Below are 20,438 nucleotides of genomic sequence, written 5' to 3'. Positions count from 1 at the left end.
GCTCAGCCAGCACAGGAGCATTCCCAAGGTTGGAAACACCACCAGTGACAGCAGGCAGCTAAAAATATTCCTCACGTAAGGTTTTCCTTGCTCCTCCTATTTCAGAGAAGCTTTGGGGAGATGCTACGAGGGCCATCGGGAGATAGAATGGACAAGGGAATATAATGCAAAAGTTATTTTCAAGACATTTTATTAAAAACAAAAAATATAATTTGCAAAAAATCATTCTGTTCCACTTCAGGGCCGGACCTGGCATCCATCAGCTCATTATCCCAATGTCCTTATCAGCGAAGGGCACAAAACATGGCAGTCACCTGAAGATGATTTTTGGAGGCCAAGCAGAGCCATGGAGTGACAATCTAGAGATGCTTCCATCAGCATGGAGGCCCCAGTGGGCATGTGCCAAGGGGCTTCCTTCACCATCCCTGAGGTTCCCCAGGGGCACAGCACCCATCTCCACCTTACCCAAGTTCACAGCTCACGTTTCTCAAGACAAAACATCTTGATAAGACAGAAAGACAGAGGCCACCAGGAGCATCACACAGAGTCCTGTGTGTCACCTGGGTGCAGGTGTCACCTGGCTGTGAGGACCTCACTGTCCCTCTAGGTGGAGACCAAGGAGCCTGCACATCATTTGGACATGAAGAAGAATTTTTTCCGGAGAAAATTGAAGCAGCCTGGGATCTGTTTGAATGTGCCCTTGGCAGAGACAATGTGTGCCACCTGAGAAAAGAGGGAGAGAAGCTGAGGAGCAGGATGCTTTCCCAAAAACCAGCCACTTGTGGGGAGCAAGGTAGCAAGGACAGGGAATGGGACTGTGGGCCAGGAGAGCAGGCAGAGCTCTTAAAATGAGACACCAAAACACAGTGGCATGCTTGCAATGGTGCCCCAAGTCCTGTCAGCTTGGAATTTTGAGGATGTGAAGGGATGTGCTTTGGTCTAAAGACAATTGTTTTAACAATTTCCATGGAAAATACTACACCCTGTGTTGTCAGGAGTAGTACTTGTTAGAGACATCTTGATGAGGTAAAATTTCTCAATTTTCTCCACAGCCAATTCATAAACTGAAGGCTCAATATCCTCATTACAGTCTAGTGTCCACGTCCTGACTGCAGCTCTGCCTGCTTCCTTCATTATGACTACAAAAAGCAGAAAAAAAGGAGACAGTTACCCTCAGTAACATGTTCAGCAGGTCTTCTGAACAAGCATATTGCTCCAGCACACTGTCCAGTGTCTCCACGTACCATGAGCCACTCGAGACCTCCCTCCAGGAGACAAAGCCTTCAGAGAAAAGAAGAAAGACATCACAGCTAAAGCATCTCCAGTTCTGGTCTCCCCCAGTTACTGCTTCTCCCTTGGTGTCATCCCAAGTTGCCCCTCACTCCACTGACTTGGGCTGTTCCCAGTAAAGGACTGGCACTGGTTGTCTCACCTGGAAAAGTTGAGTAGGAAACCAAGATGTCACTGGGGGTGGGCAAACTGGCTACAGCATCCAGCTCATCCATGTTCCCTGGAGGAGCCTGAAAAGGAGTCGCATCTGACTCCAAGGAACCTCCAGGAGCTTTGTCTGGAGGTGAATCACAATCCACTACAAAGCCTCGGTCTCTTTCCTCTGCAAAAAACAGCAAGAAGAGAGCCCCTGAAATCCAGCTTACCCCTGCATTATCACACATCCTCTGGTGAGAAAAGATGAAAAAATAGAATTAAAATAATTAAAAATATAATAAGATAAAAGCCCTCCAATGAGACAAAGCTTCAGCCTTTCAGCTGAGTGGAGCCCTGATCCATGATTCCCCCGCATCCTCGTGGCCCAAGCCCTGGAGCAGCCAATCAGCACACACTGTTAATTCCCTCCTTTAATCCCACATCCCTACTGGGCAGTAAAAACACTCCAGTACACCCAAATCAGCATTGCCCTCCTGCCAGAGGCTCACACCTGAGCCCTCAGACTTAACCCCTGCCAGCAGGCAGAAAATTATGGCCAAGAGTAAGAAGACAGATGGAGAAACAGGCGATGAACAAAACAGGAAGCCCACATCTGATCATGTCTCTGAAGCCTCCTTACATACAATGTCTGAGCTGTTTTGGGAGCTAAAACAAAGAGTCACCTCCACCACAGGCCTGGATGAAGAAGAGTTTGGGTTTTCCTCTCAAACTCGGGCACTGGGACCCATTGAAATAGTTCACAATCTTTTCGATTGGAATGGGTTTTCCATCCGTTCCGTAAATGCCTCCAGGGAACTGAATGTGGCTGGTCTGCAAGAGGAAAATCCAGGAGCTAGTCATGGAGAAGGTGAGGCTGGCTCTGAAGGAGCCCATTTTCCATCAGGTCCTTTCTTTTCTGCTTCTCTGTAGCCTCAAGAACAAATGTCACCTCCAGCTGCCTCTGCCCAAATGCAAGGAGGCGCCCAGAAGGTGCTGGGAACACACTGAAACCCAATGATCCAACTCCTGTCATCCACCTCCACCAGTGACCAGGTTCTTCTGGGAAAGCAGGCACACACCCTTTTCCTGATGATTCCTCTCCTTGTCCTTCAGGGCCTCTGACTTGAAAAAAACAGCGTGGCCCAGCAAGAGCAGAAGAGACAAGAAGGACACATGGCCTCGGTGCAAGGGTCTGCTCCACCTCTCTTTGCTCTCTGCCCATTGTTTCATACACCCCAGCTTCCCAAATGGAGACTTGTCCACTGGCAACACTGCATCAGGCTACACTGGAGTAACTCCTGTTTTCTTTAACCCAGATACAAGACTGAAACTCTTTGCAGATGGTGGAATGGCCACCAGATCCATCACAGCCACCAGATCCATCATGGGCACCAGATCCATGACAGCCACGGGGTCAGTCCATCATGCCAGGCCTCTTCCCTCCCACCCACACGGCATTGCCCCCTTCTAATGAGCCAAGGGGGAGGTGTGATGAACCCACCTGACACCCATGGGAGAGGATGACCACCACACAGCAGTCCAAGGCACTGTGGTCCCGCTGTGCCAGCTCCTGCAGCTCCAAAACAATTTCCTAGATGGAAAATATCATGGGAAGAGTCTTTCAAATCATTCCTCAGCCCCAGATAACTTCTGGGCCCTGCTCTTATCACTACCATGGCTCAGAAGGATCCCATTGATCTCTTGGCTGCTTTCAGTCCAGCAGAAGAGGAATAACACCCACCCCATGGACAGGCAGGGAGGAGAACCTTATTTTATGCAGACAATGGAGCTCCCTGCCATGCTTCCAGTAAAAGCCAGGATAATCCCAGAAGGACAACCAGGATCACCCCACAGGGACAGCTGGGCACATCCCAGCCCCACTGCACCCAACCACAAGGCTGCCAGGGCTCCCCCAGAGACACAATTCCCTCAAATTTCCCTGAAAAAAACCCACGAGCAGGAATGAAAGTTCTGGTGATACAGTGAAAACACGCCTGGCCCTTCCTGATTCCACAATCGTGGCATGAAATAAATCATGGAAGAGGTTGATTGTTTCTCTGTGCAGCACAGGCTGGGGCTTCCAGGGTGCTGCTGAGCCTGGGGGAGGTGCTGAGATCATCTCTTGTCCCTCACAGTACCTGGAGGCAGCCCAGCCTCACCTGAGCTGTCAGATCCCATCGGGTCAGGACCTGGAAGCACAAAGCCTTGAAACGCTTCTCCAGCTTCTGGCAATCCACATCAGAGCCCTTCCGAGTGGTGAGGCCTGAGCCCTGGCTGAAGGTGACATTGTTGAGGATCAGGCAGTATCCACAGGGGTCACCTCGCACCTCGTACACCTGAGGGGCACAGGGGCCATGAGATAAGGGAGGGGGTTGTTCCCCTGGGGAGACCCCCCTGGGGTAAAGGTGTGTCCAGCTCTGGGGTCCCCAGCAGCAGAAGGACACGGAGCTGCTGGAGCCAGTGCAGAGGAGGCCCTGGAGCTGCTGGGAGGGCTGGAGCAGCTCTGCTCTGGAGCCAGGCTGAGAGAGTTGGGGGTGTTGAGGCTGGAGAAGAGAAGGCTGCAATGGGGAGACCTTGGAGCACCTTCCAGTGCCTGAAGGGGCTCCAGGAAAGCTGGGGAGGGACTTGGGACAAGGGCCTGGAGGGATGGGATGAGGAGGAATGGCTTGGAACTGGGAGAGGGGGGATTGGGACATTGGAAAGAAATTCTTTGGGGTGAGGATGCTGAACCCCTGGTTGCCCAGGTTTCCCAGAGAAGCTGTGGCTGCCCCATCCCTGGCAGTGTTGAAGGTTGGATGGGGCTTGGAGCACCCTGGACTGGTGGGAGATGTTCCTGCTCATGCAGAAGGGTGGAACTGGATGAGTTTTAAGGTCCCTCCCAACCCAAACCACTGCGGATTCTGTGATCCTACAATGACAATGCTTGAACACCACTCTGCAGACAACACACTCCTTGATGCCCTGGGAAATAACCAGCAACTCTTGCTAAATAGGCAAAACTTTTGGTGTAACCAAACACTGACCAGATCGTGGCTCCTCCTGTCAGCAGCCAAACCTACAACAGACAACACAGGATATTTAGCTCACCACACTCCACAGGATTTTACACCCCATCCTTCTGACATCAGCCCTGTCACCTGTGATGTGGCAGTGACAACTCTGAAGTCCCTCTTCCCACCCCACCACATGCTGGAAGGAGCATTTGGCACTCCAGTCCCTCTGGAAGAGCCTGGGACATGGCTTACCCCGGGAGGGCACTGTCTGAGGTCTGTCACTCTCAGCTTGGACTGGGATGGACAAACGTTCAAGGGAGTTCAGAGCTGTGAGGACACAGGGAAGTCAGATTTCATCCCTTTCATGCTCTGTGTAACCAACCCTGTTGCAATGACCCTGTCCAACACTGGACACAACCCCCTGGGGTAAATCTGGGTCCAGCTCTGGGGTCCCCAGCAGCAGAAGGGCACGGAGCTGTTGGAGCCAGTGCAGAGGAGGCCCTGAAGCTGCTGGGAAGGCTGGAGCAGCTCTGCTCTGGAGCCAGGCTGAGAGAGTTGGGGGTGTTCAGGCTGGAGAAGAGAAGGCTGCAATGGGGAGACCTTGGAGCACCTTCCAGTGCCTGAAGGGGCTCCAGGAAAGCTGGGGAGGGACTTGGGACAAGGGCCTGGAGGGATGAGATGAGGGGGAATGGCATTCACAAAGAGCTCTATGCAGCCATCTTTACAAGTGACTCCAGGATAATAAAAATCAGGATGTGACAGCCTAGTACCTACATCCAGAGGGATCCCTACTGCCCTCCTTACTGCTGCGTACCCCCCACACCAAAAAAAACCCCAAACCTGTCTCCTTGACACTTGCCTTTTTTGTGCTTTTCTCCAGGCAGCTCCAGCTGGAGAGGCTTCAGATCCTGCAGCCGTGATGGGGCCACAGCCGGTGGGTGCTCAGATGCCTCCAGCAGGACATCAGCGAGGTTGCACTGCTCTGTGTCCCGCAGGATGGAGAGGAAGAGGGGAAATGCTTGCTTCCCTCGAGTCTCCAGGTCGATGAGCAGCTGCCTGGCTTGTTCTGCTCGGCTCCCAGCACTCTGCAGGGGAGGAAAGCTCAGGACAAAGAGTCTTCACTCCCAGGGGCCTGTCCGCAGGGCTGAGGGGACACGGGGGCCAGCCCCCAGGCCTGTCACAGAGGACATAAGGCCCTTACTTGGACCTCTCACCGCGTCTGAGGGGGAATCGGGCCCTCCATGGGGCCGTGAGAGCACATGGGAGCATCTCTCGGGCCTGTCACCGCGGTGAGGGGTCACAGGACCTTCCCTCCAGCCTCAGAGGACGCTGTCGCCACCCCCCCCCCCCACCCAGGGCTGTCACACGGGGATGGGGAGGTGTCCGTCGGGCCTGTCACGAGACGGGAGGGGACAGCGTGCCCACCCCCAGGCTGAGAAGGCCCCACCTGCAAGTCCTCGATCATGGACCGGGTGAAGAGCCCTCTCTCCTCCAGCAGCCCCCAAAGCGGCTCCACCCGCAGCTCCGCCACCACCCGTGGCCGCCCCCTCCGCAGAGCCCTGCGCTGCGCCTCCTCCATGGCTGACACTCCTCCGGCGGACCGGAAGCGGGGCGCGGTCTCCATGGTGACGGCGCCGCTCTAGCCGCTCCTCTCGCTAGCCGGAAGTGATTCCCTCCCTGTCTCCATGGTGACGGCGGGGCGGGGTGGGTGAGGGCGGCCCCAATGCGGCCCTGGCCCGTGGCCGGACCCGCAGCTTCGCTCCCCGCGTCCCTACCGCGGGAACTATGGAATTAGGCCGGGCGGGGCTGGCCTGGGCCGCCGTGCTGCTGCTGAGCGTCCTGGGAGCGCAGGCGGCGGTGGGGGATTTCGATCCGTACCGCGTCCTGGGGGTGGGCCGGAGCTCCAGCCAGGCCGACATCAAGAAGGCCTACAAGCAGCTCGCCCGGGAATGGTACGTGCCTGACCTCTGAGCGTCCCCCCTCCCCCGGCACCGGGACGGGGGGAGCGGACACATCGCCACGGGGACGCAGGGGACCGCTGCTGCGTGGTGGCATTGACTACCTTACTTGCTGGTCCCTGCCAGACCAGGCTCATCAGGCAGCTAGAGCTGGGCACTGGGTCTTCTCCTGGCTCAGGATACTCAGCAGCTGCCTTCCCGCTGGAATCCATGCTGTCAAACCCTCCCGTCCGGGTACAGGTGGGGGAGAGAAGAAAAGATCTCCCTGACTCAACGGGGAGACTTTAATGCACCAGCATCCAGGTTTCAGTTGGGTTTCAGTGATGTCTGAGGGCATCAGTTGGGTTTCAGTGATGTCTGAGGGCAACCCAGCCCCTCAGCTGGATTGGATCCATCAGTCTTGTGCCCCTTGCTGGGCTGTGGAGCAGGCTGGAGGTGTTGCCTCAGAAAACAGCCTCACCCTGAGCTGTTAGAGCCTGAGACCCCCCCCGGGGCTGCAACTGGAGGTATTGGAAGACCCCGGTAGATATGTAGGGAAGGAGCTGAGGGATGGTTCCCTCCAGCAGGTAGGAGGTTATGTACTCCCTCACCCCGTGGTGAGGCTGTTGGCAATGGATCAGGTGGGATGGGATGGGAAGGAGGGACAGGTCTGCAGGTGCAGATGCAGTTTTGGGATGGGGTTTGGGCAGGGGCTGTTAAACCTGATCTCAGCTCCAAGGGATGTGGCTGCAGGACTGTCCCCATCCCTCTTGGCTCTTAAGGGAGGCTGATAGCTCCACTCTGCCCCTCCCCCCCCCCCCCCCTACCCCCAGGGAACTGCTGACCCCTTTTTCTTCTGGTTCTGCCTCATAGGCACCCTGACAAAAACAAAGACCCAGGAGCAGAAGACAGATTCATCCAGATCAGCAAGGCCTACGAGGTAATGTGCTTTTCTTTCTCAACTCCTGCTGTCATGAGGAGTTAAGTGACCTCATTTTTCCATAACTGGCTGCTGGGTGACACCAGCATGGCCTCTGTCACAGATATTTACCTACAGGTGTGCTCTGTTCTGACTAAAAAGCCTCAGAGGAGGGAGGGGCTGTGTTCCCTGAGCCCCATGCAGCTGGGTGGCTGTCTTGTCCAGGTCATACCTACACAGAAGTGTTCAGGAGGTGACAGAAGCAGCATTAACCACCACAGGGCTTGAGTTGCTCCCAATTACTCTTCTCCTAGGTGGCTATTTGCACATCTCTCCTGCTCAGCTCTCAAAATCAGCTGCCCCAGTTATCAGCAGCTGACCCAATCCTTCCCAGTCAGCCAAGCCCCAGGAAATGCAGTAAATCCTCATCTCCCAGCTGGAAAACATCCCTAGGGAGGGGTGTTTGGCTGCTTCATAAAAGTTCTGGCACTTTCCAGTGTGCTGAGAAACCCTGGATGCTCCCAGAAATTGCTGCCCAGGCTGAGGGGGGGGATTGGGGTCAGAAATGTGTGCTGCACTCCAGAGCTATGGGCTCTGCTCATTTAGGATTTGCCTTTTTTCACCCCAGCCAGCCTGGAGGCCATGGGACAGTTCCCTTTCCCAGAGCATTTCTCCCTTGTAGTCCATCCCTGTCCCTGCTGTAGTTGTTTCCTGAGGGAGATCATCATCAGGGCAGTTCCTTCAGGCTGTGTTTTTTTTTCTACCCTCTGCCTCCCAGATTCTCTCCAATGAGGAAAAAAGGGCAAACTTTGATCGCTATGGAGATGCTGGGGAAAGTAGCCAGGGCTATTCCCAGCACCAGCACCACCAGTTCCACCATTTCCATGAAGGTTTCTACTTTGATGAGTCCTTCTTCCATTTCCCCTTCAACTCTGAGAGGCGGGACAACTCTGATGATAAATACCTGCTCCATTTTTCCCACTACATCAATGAAATCCTGCCCGAGAGCTACAAGAAGCCTTACCTCATCAAAGTCACCTCTGACTGGTGTTTCAGCTGCATCCACATCGAGCCAGTGTGGAAGGAAGTTGCTCAGGAATTGGAGGCACTGGGTAAGGATGAGGCCCTTCAGCTGGGGAGGACTGAGTTTAAACACTTAGTTTCATAGAGTCACAGAAAGTTAAAGGTTGGAAAGGACCTCAAAAGATCACTGAGTCCAACCCCCCTGCCAGAGCAGGGTCACCCACAGCAGTCACACAGGAACACATCCTGTGGGTTCTGAATGTCTCCAGGGAGACTCCACAACCTCCCTGGGCAGCCTGGGCCAGGGCTCTGCCACCCACATAGTGAAAAAATGATTCCTAATATTTATACAGAGCCACCTATGCTCCAGTTTATAACCATTGCCCCTTGTCTTATTGTTTGTCACCCCTGAGAAAAGCTTTACTCCATTCTCCTGGCACTCACCTCTTACATATTTATCCCCATTGCTGAGCTCACCCCTCAGTCTCCTCCAAGAAGAGCTCCAGCTCCCTCAGCCTTTCCTCACCAGGAGATGTTCCACTCCCTCCATCACCTTGGTGCCTCTGCTCTGGACTCTCTCCAGCAGTGCCCTGTCCTTCTGGAACTGAGGGGCCCAGAACTGGGCACAATATTCCAGATGTGGCCTCACCAGGGCAGAGTAGAGGAGGAGAACCTCTCTCAACCTACTAGCCACACTCCTTCTAATGCCCCCCATGTGCCATTGGCCTTCTTGGCCACCAGGACACATTGTTGGCTCATGGGCATCCTTCCATCCACCAGCACCCCCAGGTCCTTTTCACCTGTGCTGCTCTCCAACAGCTCAGTCCCCAGCCTATACCTGGGGTTGTTCTTTCTCAGATGTAAAACTACACTTGTCCTTGTTGTAATACATTAAATTTCTCCCTGCCCAACTCTCCAGCCTGTCCAGTCCCTCTGAATGGCAGCACAGCCTTCTGGGGTGTCAGCCAGTCCTCCCAGCTTTGTGTCATCAGCAAACTTGCTGATAGTAGATAGTTTCCTCAGGGATTTAGCCCACAAAGTTGTCAACATCACACAATCCCACACTGGCTTGGGTTGGAAGGGACCTTAAAGCTCATCCAGTCCCACTCTGCCATGGGCAGGGACACCTCCCACCAGTCCAGGTTGCTCCAAGCCCCATCCAACCTGACCTTGAACACTGCCAGGGATGGGGCAGCCACAGCTTCTCTGGGCAACCTGGGACAGGGGCTCAGCACCCTCAAGAAAAGAGGAAATGTCTCAAGAGGAGAGGACAGTGTGTTCTCTCTCCCCCTAAATAAAACCATGAGTTTGAAACACAGGGACTGCAGGAGGAGAAAAGGACAGAGCTCTTAGGGACAGCCCCCACAGGGTGCTGGGTGAGGGATGAGGTCTGCACCCTCCCATTTTCTGACAGGAGTCTTGGGGTGCTGCTGGTGTCTGCCATCCCCAACCCCGTTCTCCTTTCTCCAGGAGTGGGGATCGGCGTCGTCCATGCTGGGTACGAGAGGCGCCTGGCCCATCACCTGGGGGCACACAGCACTCCCTCCCTGCTGGGGCTCCTCAACGGGAAGATAACCTTCTTCCACAACGCTGTAATCCGGGAAAACCTGCGGCAGTTTGTGGAGAACCTCCTGCCAGGGAATCTGGTGGATAAGGTGGGTTCCAGTGCTGCTCCTGCCTGTCTGCAGCTTCGCTCTTGTGAGTGGTTTCGGTCTCTTTTAATTCAGCCCCTGATCTGATCTGATCTGATCTGACCTGACCTGATCTGACCTGTTCTGGGCCACCAACCCCTCTAATTCCGGATAGTGAAATGAGGTGTCTGGAGAGCTTGAATTGCAGCTTCAACCCCTGGAGCTGGTGGCAGTGATCACCTGCTCCCTAACTCCCCTCCTTCCAAAGGGGCTGGCAGCGTTACCACATGGTTACACCAGCAACTCTTCCCGTGGTAACACTGTGCTGCCAGCACTGTACAAAAGCTGCCTCTAGGTTAGGAACTTGTGATCCTGCCCTGCCTGCTCCCTGGATGTCACTTCTGTTCTCCTTTCCTGAGGTTTCATTCAAGGCCCTTCACTTTTGGACTGTGCACTAATTGGCAGGCAGTATCTAAAACACCCACAGGGAGACCCCGTTGTTTATTCTGTCCCGTTTCAATTCTGACCTTGGAAACGAGCTGGCAGCACAAGCCAGTTATAGGTAAAACCTCCTGCTAGATAAAAAAAATTCTGCCTTAGGGTCTTCAGCTTGGGCCACCCTTCCCAGCAGGCTCCTGACTTGCTAGGTATTTGTGTTCTCATCCCCAAAGCAGGGTCTCCTGTCCCCAAAAAAGCTGTTTCACCTCCTGCAGCCAGGCATTCCTCAGAACCGGGGCCAGCAGGCTGCTCCTCTCTCTGGGGTCCCCTAAAGGAGCTGTGAGCTCCCTCTTTATCTCCTTCCTTAGGTCAAAGAGATAGCAAAGCTGAACCAGAGCAGGTTTGATGGAGCTGGCAGGAGCCTGTTAACCCCTGGCTTCCCATTGTTGAGAGAGGATATGACTCTGATGAACAGTTAGGAGAAGGCATCAGCATTGGCCTGAAACAGCATCCACAGAGGGTGCAATAACTAAAGGGGGTTAAGGTGGGGGTTAAGGCTGATAGTTTCAGCTCATCTCCTGCATCAGAGCAGCCCAGGTCAGGCATTGTTGGAGAGACAAACCCACAGTCTACTCTCTGTAACACTTGGACAGCATTTCCAGAGTGGGTTCTCACTGGGACACCTCATCCTGCAGCACTGTGTGTGTGTCTAGCAGCTCTGAGCTTAAACTCATGTGCTGGTTTCCTTTGCAGATCACTGATAAAAACTACATCCACTTTCTCTCCAACTGGAAGAAGGAAAACAAGCCCCATGTCCTTCTGTTTGACCACATGCCAGTCGTGCCATTACTGTACAAGGTAACATCATTTCTCTCCCAATAAATCCAACCATTCCAACAGCAAGTGTCATACTACAGTGAGCAGGGATGGGCTTAGACCTCTCAATAGTCTTCACTGGTGGATTTGTGCTGGTTGAATATGGCATAGCCAAGTGACCAGCTGCACCAGGAGCTGGTTTCTCTGTCATGCCATAGAATCATAAAGGTTGGAAAAGACCTCTAAGGTCATCAAGTCCAACCATCAACCCAGCACCACCGTGCCAACTAAACCATGTTCCTCAGTGCCACACCTACACTTTTTTGAACATCCTACAGGAACTCCTACATGTTTTTTGAACATCTCCAGGGATGGTGACTCCACCCCTGCCCTGGGCAGCCAGTGCCAGGGCCTGACCACTCTTCCAGTATAAAGATTGTTCCCAATATCCAATCTAAACCTCTCCTGGTGCAACTTGAGGGCATTTCCTCTTGTTCTATCTCCTGTTAAATGGAAGAAGAAACCAACCCTACCTCATTCCAACCTCCTTTCAGGCACCTGGAGAGGGCAATGACTTCTCCATGAATGAGAAGGTCTGGGTGGGGTTTTGGAGGTGTACCAACCTTTCATGATAATGAGGAATTTTTTCAGCATGTCTGATTTTTCTAAAATACCTATAAAAAGCCACCACCAGCACTTGGGGGAGAACATGTGGTTTGCTGTCTAACATAAGCACACTCTGGTGCTCTCTTCCCCCCCAGCTGACCGCCTTTGCCTACCGGGATTACCTGTCCTTTGGCTACGTCTACGTGGGGCTCCGAGGCACTGAAGAGCTGTCCCGTCAGTACAACATCAATGTCTACACTCCCACCATGATGATCTTCAAGGAAAACATCGACAAGCCTGCTGACGTGGTGCAGGTATTGCTTGGACCCCTCTCTGGGAGCTTCTGGGGGGGATGTTGGAGGTTTTCAGACCCAGATGGTGCTGAGGGGTTGGTCAGTAGAGCATTTCAGAGTAATTGAGCATTCGTTCTCAGCAGAAACCTGGGTTTCGGTGGAGGCAGAGAGCAGCTGTATGGAGGGAGGAAGCTCAGTAGGCTCATCTGACCATTTGAAAAGGTTGACTGCATGTAGTTTCTCAGCCTCAGGGCCTCAAAACACCTTGGGTGATTTCAGCAAGGATCACGGTGACTGGCAGGCAGACTCCAGACAAAAACATTGGCAACATCTTTACTCTTCTCACCCTGCTCAGTTCTGACCTCTGCTTTCTGTGTCTTCACCAGGCACGAGATATGAAGAAGCAGCTCATTGATGACTTCCTTTCCCAGAATAAGTTCCTCATGGCCACCAGACTCACCAACCAGAGGCTGTTCCAGGAGCTCTGTCCCGTGAAGAAGTCTCACCGCCAGCGAAAGTAAGGCTCTGTGGGTGGCATATCCCCTGTTTTTGTTTCCTGAGGCTCTGGGGCTGCTCCTAGAGCCACTGTGGTTCAGTTCTGATGGAGAAGGGAAACATCTGCATCGGATCATGCAGGGTATCTTCACTGTTTGAGAAGTTTCTGGCTCAGCAGGATCATTCTGGTCAGCAGAAGGGGATGGTTGTTCCCCCTCAAGTCCAGAATGGCTCTAATCCTCTGTCCCATTGTGTTGCCCAGGCACTGTGTGGTCCTGCTTACTGGAGAAGGTGAGAAGTTTGCTGAGGCTTATGAGGCATTTCTGAGTTTTGCTGTGGCCAACACAAAGGACACGTTGAAGTTTGTGCACATCTACAATGATCGGCAGCCGGAATTTGCTGACTCCTTGCTGATGAATGAGGAGAAGTACCAGGGAAAGTCAGCTGTGAGGGTTTCCTTTTTATTCTCTTTTTTTTTTTTTTTTTTTTTTCTTTCTGTCCTTTTCTTCTTTTTATCTGTCATTCTAACTGGCATGGCTTTATGGAGGGTGCTATGCCTTGATCTGACACCCAATTCTGGGTAGTGGTTTGAAGCCTAACATCTGTCTCTTCTCTGACACCTGCCATGTTCTTGGCTTGCCCAGGTGGTCATTTTGGAGAGACGCAATAACGCCGGGAAGATCGCCTATAAAACCTTGGAGGAGCCCTGGAGAGGCAGCAAAGAGGACAACTTCATCCTCCTGGATCTCCTGGACCAGCTGAGGACAGACCCTGGCCTTCTCTCTTCAGAAACTGTCCTGGCAGACTTGAACGATGAACTCGCTCCCGTAAGTGCATGGCCCTTCCAGCTGCCTAAAAACCACATCACCCGTGGGGACATTATGGTAGTTTTTAAATTAGGTATATTTAATATATCAAGGCAAGACTCTCAGAGGTTCTCTCACTGATGGGAGAAACCTTGTGGTGTGCTCTGAAAGTGATTCAGCCCAGAGTTCTGGTTAAGGAGTGGGAATCCTACCAGGGCTCTGGAGAGTGGGTTTGTAATTTATTGTTTTGGTTTTTTTTTTAAACAGATGTTCCTTATCCGATGGCTCTACTCCACACTGGATTATATCTCAGACTGCTGGGACAGTTTGTTTCACAGTAACTGGTAGGAACTGGGTGTTAACAAGTCTGGACTGGGAGAGGGATTGCTGGTACCTTGTTCAGATGCGCAACAGAACCAGGTTGTTGGGAACAGGAATTCAGAGCATACCCTAACACATCAGTGCCTGTATCCTCTGAAGGTGTAGGTGAAGAGAGCTGACTCCACAGAGGTGTTAGGCTTCTGCCTCCACAAGTCTGAACGTGGCTTCTACCCTCCTGAAAACACACATCAGTCGTTCAGCACTTCCCAGTTACCTTATTTTAAACTGGCTCCTGTTTTCTTCTTCTCCTTTTGGGCAGGAGCAAGACAGTGCTCAAAATCTTTTTAAGAGTCCAGGAAAGGAGCTGAGTTTCTGGGGGAGCTGCACTGTGTTACTTGAGGTAGACAGGAACTGAGGTTGGAGTGGGAACTGCGCAGCTCAGGGACCTGATTGCCCTTTGCAACTCTTCCCCTCAGGCGAGAAATGATGCCACTGCTCTCTCTGCTGTTCTCTGCCCTCTTCATTCTCTTTGGCACTGTTATTGTTCAGGCTTTCAGGTGAGTGCACGTCCTAAGATCCAATCAATGCACCTCTGGCACTTCAAACCCACACGAGATGATCTTCCTTTGCAGTGATTCCAGTGACACAAGGGACTCTCCTCCCTCTGAGAAGGAAGAAACTGCCGCAAAGACTGAGAAGAACGACACGAGCTTCAGCAGAGAGAATAACAGGTTCCCTCTTTAATTTCTCCTGAAACATTTTCTGCTGAATTATTGCTTGGGGAGGATCTGTGCAGAGAAAGCAGAGCAACAGCTGAGCTGGGCAGACACAGCAGGGGTGGTGCAGTCATGATGACATGGGTGAGAGGGTGTTCAGACAGGACAGGGGTGCACAAACCTCCTTATTAAGTGATACCCACTGAGTCTGGCCCAGACAACATCCTCAGGGAAAGAGAAGGGTCTGACTGACTTGTTGAGGAAGAGACAAGTCTGGCCATTGCACCCATTAAGCTGGTTTCAGCTACAGGGCAGAGGGAACAGGTTGGTGTGAGGGTACAAGGAACAAGCTCACGTTTTTTCCATCCTCTGTCCCTCCTGCCCCTTCATTCCCCTCTCATGGTGTCACTATTTTGTTGCAGCAGGATTCCCAAAAAGGGCTTTGTGGAGGTGACTGAGCTAACAGACATCAACTACAACAGTAACCTGGTGCGCCTGAGGCCGGGGCACATGAATGTGGTCTTGATCCTGTCTAATTCCACCAAAACTGCTCTGCTCCAGAAGTTTGCCCTGGAAGTCTACACATTCACAGGGTAGGTGGGGCCTTCTCCCAGTGCTCTGTTACTGTTTTAACAACTTTGGTGGCTCTGCTCTGGTGGCAAGTTAGGAGCAGTGTTGGCTTGATTGCCAGGAGGGGACATTTCTGGTGAAGAAAGTGGCCTCTGAACTCATTAGTGGCAACAAGCCACCAACAAATGAGTGGCCTTTTTTGTCCCTGCATGGTGACAGTGGCACTGCAGCCACTTTGCCTGTACCCACATTTCAATGGATAGAGAGCACAGCAGTGCTGCATGTGAGGTCATTGTCACCTGTGCTGAACCAGGTTTAAAAAGAAGCTGTGGTGATGCAGCACAAATGCTTTACCTGTCTGGTAGGAATACAGCCTGACTCCAGAAATCTTCTAACCCAGCTTCTTCTCTGCTGTTTTCCCAGGAGCAGCTCTCTCCATTTCTCCTTCCTCAGCCTGGACAAGCACCGGGAATGGCTGGAATACCTGTTAGAATTTGCACAGGATGCAGCCCCCATCCCAAACCAGTACGACAAGCATTTCCTCGAGCGTGACTACACGGGCTATGTCCTGGCTCTGAACGGCCACAAGAAATACTTCTGCCTCTTCAAGCCTCACAGATCAGGGGATGAGGGGGGAACCCTGGGATCAGGTGAGGATTACAGTTCCTCACTACACACAGAAGCCAGAGGGAAATCCTCCTCCAGCCCAGGATCTAGATCCATTAAAAACAAATTACACAAATTGTCCTTTTGGATGGAACGTCTCCTGGAGGGTTCCTTACAGAGGTTCTATATCCCCTCATGGCCCTCGCTAGACTGAGGGATTTTAAAGAGATTCTAACAGACAAAACTTTTTATGAAGATGGCAAGGGACATCTCTTCCAGGAACACACAACCAAGAATTGACAAATGGACCTTAGGTTTTAGATGAACTCTCCTCAGGCCGGCTACTAGAAAATATCTCCCCACCTCCAGCACCTGGGAGCACAGCCCAGATTCCCTCCACCAACTCCTCTGTGCGTTTGGATGCCGTCCTACCCAAAAGCCAAGAAGTCTGTTTTTTTCCCTTCTTGTCCTGCTGCATCTCCTTCCTGAGATGAGTGAGTCACACCTTCACCTTCCATCTTGTTGAAGACAAACCTGTGACTTCTCTGCCATGGTGACTCGGCTGGTGACACAGGTCAGGTCAAGGTTCTGTCTCCCTGTCCCTGTGTGCATGGTGTAACACTGGCAAGACCCTGCAGACCCCCCCAGGCCCTGCCTTCCCATCAGGCATTTGTATTTATTGGTGTTCCCAATGGTAAGTGATCTGGAATTAGGGGCTGGGAGCATCTCATAGCAAACCTGGAGCTGGGACTCCCCAGTGGTGCAGGCTGGAGGCACCGCTCATTGTTCTACGTGCACCTCCAGCAGCTCAGCCCTAACCAGGGAGGGAGAAGAGGTTTTGCATGGCCATGAATACTGTAAAGGTGTTGAGCCATTTAAATGTCACATTATTTTTTTTTTCAGATGCCTTTCTGCTTCTGTCAAGTTTAGATGATGTCTCCTAGAGCCATAATTTTGTGTCCTCAGATTGTAGGCGTGAGCCAGTCCATGTGTTACAGTACATGATCCAGTAGATGTGTTTAAAAAAACCTCTACCTTGCTGCTAGGGAGGGGGTCAGTCCAGGCTCCTTTCCAACACCCTGACACCTGTAGTACATACCAACCTTCCTTTGTATCAAGAAGTCCAAATTGTTGTCGATTATGTTCTTGAAATGTTGCCCCAGGAGTGCTGTGTCATCAGACCACTGCTGACGTGTGTCTTGTAGGGGGACTGAAGGCACTCGGTTGCAGCCTCTCACCTGTTCCTTCCTTGCCACCAACCTTTTATTTCTCAACTGAAAGGCTGCTGCCTTGGGCTTTTCTTGGTTGGCATTGAGGTCTTGTTTTTTTCCCCTCTTTGAACTTGTAGCTCTGTGTGAAGCTATTGAGGTCACCAAGCACAGCAGTTGGTTTCTGCTTTGCTCTAGCAGTGCTCCACTCTGCCAGTCTCCAAGCTGGCCACCCACCCCCTCCAAAAATCCATGAATGCTCAGGTCAATTTATTTCCTTCATGCCATAGTTGCTCACAAACCCTTGGCTTGCTGCATCTTCCCCTCCCTGCCCTGGGAGCAGGCTGGTGTCCCACCACCACAGGGATCTCCAGCACCCTCTGTAATTACTTCCAAATAAAGGCTGTGATGCTACTGACTGCCCCTACGTGAGGTTACTTACATTGAGCTCATTGAACTCTGGGCCACAGCTTGCACAAAGGAGGCCCCTGAAGCAGAGGGCAGGAAGTGAGGAAGGAAAGGAGGAAGGAGAAGTCTTCACCTTGCCCTGGCATTGCTGGACTTCATTTTCCTTTGGCTGGAGCAAGCACCATCACACTCTTCTGCTTTTCCTGTATGGGATGTGGTTAGAGTAAGGTTGTAGCCCTGTGGAAAGCTCCATATAACCTTTTTAAATATTTGCAGATGCAAAAAATGCCATTCTTTGGGTCTCTGCTGTCTCTTAAGTGAGTCAGAAACCAGAAGACAACCTTTGACAAGTTAAAAAAAGTGCCTAGCTGTGCCACAGAAAGGGAATTCAGCCCCCTCCTCTTCCCAAGTAAGCAAGACTCCAAACACAGTTGTATGATGCACAACTGCTGGAATCCTTTCTTTAATTTTAATTTTAGCACAGGTAACCTCCCCTTTTAGCCTGAGTCTTGTTTAATGAGGGCTTGGAGCATTCCACCCTTGCTGGGATGGTTCCTGTGGAGCTGTAGCTCTGCCCAGGTCACACTGGCTCAGCTTCTGTTGTTCTTTTATGGAAAAAAAAATAATTTCTCATGGGCTGAAGCAAGTGCCAAACTCTTCTCAACCCCTCGTTGAGCTTACTGTGGTGTCCATCATGGAGCACTGGCTGCTTGCTTCCTTGTAGAAGAGCCTGAGGTCCACTTGCCCTCTCCCAGCAGTCACCCCCTCCAAGTAATTTTCCAACCTCCACCCCCATCACATGCTATGCCATGCTGCACCTGGTGGTTCCTAACCCAAAGATGGAGGCAATCCAGTCCTGGTGACATCTGAGCACTCACAAGCTGACACAGCCCCCCCCCAGTTGAAAGGTTGTATCCAACCCCCCCTGTGGTGGGCAGGGGCTTGGCCGGGGGGGCTGCCCCAGTTCTGCCCCATGCCCAATGCTGCCAGGAGCCAGGACAGTAACAGCCTAAGAAGTAGGACTGAAAACTAGGTACAGATTTTGCACTTTTGATACTGGGGAGGGGAAACTAACTTATTTGGGAAAGTTGTCTTTTTTTTTTTTTTCCTCTGGTTTGGTTTTTTTTGTGGTTTTTTTGCTTTGTTTTGTTCAATTTCTGTTGCTTTTTTTCTTTTTGTAACTGTGATCAGGCACTGATGTAATTTTGGTTTAAGACTATTAACAGACTCGCAACCAAAATAAACTATTTTACTGTCTGACAAGGTGCCTCTTGTGTTTCCCTGGGCCCTGCTCACCTCCCTGCTCAAAAATTCGAGAACTCAAGACCCTTCCTGACACAGGACACATCTGCTTCTCCCCAACAGGAGATTCATTGCAATATCCCCCAACACTCCCAAAAGCCCTTGGCCACTTTCAGCTGTCCTCCCATCCTCTACATTTGCTGTCTTCCTGCTCCAGCTTAGACTCATAGAACGGGAACACGGTGAGGAAAGGAAGCAGCACTGGGTGCATGCCTGCAGCTGAGCATCCCTGCTCCCAGGTGTCCTGGGAAGGGTCTGGATCATAGAACCAGAGAACAGGGTCCTGTGGTAGATCATCTCCCCCAGGGCTCTCTCCTGTGTGGGAGCATCTACATGCACCAGTACCAAGGGCTCATGCTCAGTACAGGGAGGCCACATCAGTGCCCACCCCATGACTGATGACCCTGCCTACAGCATGGAGAGCAACTCTGGAGCCCTCCCAAGGCTCCTTCCCAGGTCCTTATTCTACATCTCCAGGTCAGACACTCATTGGGGTCTTTGGTGGTGCAATTTCCACCTGCAACAGGACAGGGCAAAGGGTGTAACAAGCTCAGCACTCATTATCTTTGTCCCCAGGTGACTTTTTTAGCCCACCTTTGCATTTACCCTGTTGCTGTTCGTGCAACCCAGATTGCACCCCAAGAGAAAACCTGAGGCTCCTGTGTACAGGTTACTTCTTCTGTCCTTTGGAAAATGGGAGGACCAGAGATGCAATTCTGCTGGCATGGGCAGACTGTGGAGCAGAAGCCTTGACCAGGGTTAAGAAATGGGTGCTGAGTTCATAGAATCCACTGCATTCAAGGAACCCATCAGGATTACAAAGTCCAGCTCCTGTCCCTGTGCAGGGTCACCCCCAGGATCACACCATGTACCTCATCACACCATGAGAGCCTCATCCAAATGCTTCTTGAAGTGACTTCTTAGGTTTCCCAGTTCTGAAGTCACTGCCAGTGGCAACTTGTCCCTCCTTACTCCACACACTCCTTTTTTCTGGTGATTCCCAAGCTGTGAGAGCTGTGAAAATGGACATGGTTTCTTAAAAGAGCCTCCTAACTGCCCTATTGTCCCCACTTCTGACAGGGAGACAGACAGGAAAAAGACAGGAAGAAGGAAAGAAAAAGGGAAGAAAAAGGGAAGAAAAAGGGAAGAAAAAGGGAAGAAAAAGGGAAGAAAAAGGGAAGAAAAAGGGAAGAAAAAGGGAAGAAAAAGGGAAGAAAAAGGGAAGAAAAAGGGAAGAAAAAGGGAAGAAAAAGGGAAGAAAAAGGGAAGAAAAAGGGAAGAAAAAGGGAAGAAAAAGGGAAGAAAAAGGGAAGAAAAAGGGAAGAAAAAGGGAAGAAAAAGGGAAGAAAAAGGGAAGAAAAAGGGAAGAAAAAGGGAAGAAAAAGGGAAGAAAAAGGGAAGAAAAGAGGAAGAAAGGAGGAAGAAAGGAGGAAGAAAGGAGGAAGAAAGGAGGAAGAAAGGAGGAAGAAAGGAGGAAGAAAGGAGGAAGAAAGGAGGAAGAAAGGAGGAAGAAAGGAGGAAGAAAGGAGGAAGAAAGGAGGAAGAAAGGAGGAAGAAGAAGGAAGAAGGAAGAAGGAAGAAGGAAGAAGGAAGAAGGAAGAAGGAAGAAGGAAGAAGGAAGAAGGAAGAAGGAAGAAGGAAGAAGGAAGAAGGAAGAAGGAAGAAGGAAGAAGGAAGAAGGAAGAAGGAAGAAGGAAGAAGGAAGAAGGAAGAAGGAAGAAGGAAGAAGGAAGAAGGAAGAAGGAAGAAGGAAGAAGGAAGAAGGAAGAGAGAAGAGAGAAGAGAGAAGAGAGAAGAGAGAAGAGAGAAGAGAGAAGAGAGAAGAGAGAAGAGAGAAGAGAGAAGAGAGAAGAGAGAAGAGAGAAGAGAGAAGAGAGAAGAGAGAAGAGAGAAAAGAGAGAAGAGAGAAGAGAGAAGAGAGAAGA

The 20,438-nt window shown here is 51.5% G+C and overlaps 2 protein-coding genes across 4 annotated transcripts; one reads left to right on the top strand and one right to left on the bottom strand.

The window, feature by feature from the left end:
• Window positions 1-173: 173 nt before the first annotated feature.
• Window positions 174-6,173, bottom strand: CASP9 (caspase 9). The gene is made up of 10 exons (XM_071766878.1): window positions 5,866-6,173; window positions 5,278-5,503; window positions 4,671-4,745; window positions 4,449-4,480; window positions 3,585-3,761; window positions 2,927-3,016; window positions 2,109-2,256; window positions 1,433-1,612; window positions 1,172-1,281; window positions 174-723 (listed from the first exon to the last, which is right to left on the bottom strand). The coding sequence occupies exons 1-10, from the start codon at window positions 6,040-6,042 to the stop codon at window positions 631-633; spliced, it is 1,308 nt and encodes a 435-aa protein (XP_071622979.1). The 5' UTR covers window positions 6,043-6,173; the 3' UTR covers window positions 174-630.
• On the top strand, window positions 6,105-18,474 carry DNAJC16 (DnaJ heat shock protein family (Hsp40) member C16). Of its 3 annotated transcripts, none has more exons than XM_071766874.1 (14): window positions 6,105-6,370; window positions 7,229-7,295; window positions 8,053-8,386; window positions 9,768-9,952; window positions 11,120-11,224; window positions 11,944-12,102; window positions 12,468-12,598; window positions 12,839-13,022; window positions 13,221-13,403; window positions 13,650-13,726; window positions 14,180-14,260; window positions 14,336-14,434; window positions 14,845-15,012; window positions 15,413-18,474. In XM_071766874.1, exons 1-14 carry the CDS (start codon window positions 6,204-6,206, stop codon window positions 15,807-15,809), a joined length of 2,337 nt encoding a protein of 778 aa, XP_071622975.1. In that variant the 5' UTR covers window positions 6,105-6,203; the 3' UTR covers window positions 15,810-18,474. The 3 variants fall into 3 exon arrangements, with proteins under 3 accessions (XP_071622975.1, XP_071622974.1, XP_071622976.1); XM_071766873.1 differs by having other exon boundaries at window positions 6,148-6,370; window positions 14,842-15,012; XM_071766875.1 differs by lacking the exon at window positions 6,105-6,370 and adding an exon at window positions 6,413-6,616 and having other exon boundaries at window positions 14,842-15,012.
• Window positions 18,475-20,438: the final 1,964 nt, after the last annotated feature.

The sequence above is a fragment of the Heliangelus exortis genome, chromosome 23, assembly GCF_036169615.1.
Source record: "Heliangelus exortis chromosome 23, bHelExo1.hap1, whole genome shotgun sequence".
Lineage (NCBI taxonomy): Eukaryota > Metazoa > Chordata > Aves > Apodiformes > Trochilidae > Heliangelus > Heliangelus exortis.
Note: the sequence above shows the minus strand (reverse complement) of the source record. Positions and strands in the feature narration are given on the sequence as shown.

Coding starts and splice junctions, on each gene's coding strand:
- CASP9 (XM_071766878.1), bottom strand. CDS start 6,042: ATGGAGACCGCGCCCCGCTTCCGGTCCGCCGGAGGAGTGTCAGCCATG. Junction 4,746..5,277: donor TGGAGAAAAGCACAAAAAAG/GCAAGTGTCAAG, acceptor GTGTCCTCACAG/CTCTGAACTCCCTTGAACGT. Junction 1,282..1,432: donor TTCCTACTCAACTTTTCCAG/GTGAGACAACCA, acceptor TTTTCTCTGAAG/GCTTTGTCTCCTGGAGGGAG.
- DNAJC16 (XM_071766873.1), top strand. CDS start 6,204: ATGGAATTAGGCCGGGCGGGGCTGGCCTGGGCCGCCGTGCTGCTGCTG. Junction 6,371..7,228: donor AAGCAGCTCGCCCGGGAATG/GTACGTGCCTGA, acceptor TCTGCCTCATAG/GCACCCTGACAAAAACAAAG. Junction 13,023..13,220: donor AGTACCAGGGAAAGTCAGCT/GTGAGGGTTTCC, acceptor TGGCTTGCCCAG/GTGGTCATTTTGGAGAGACG.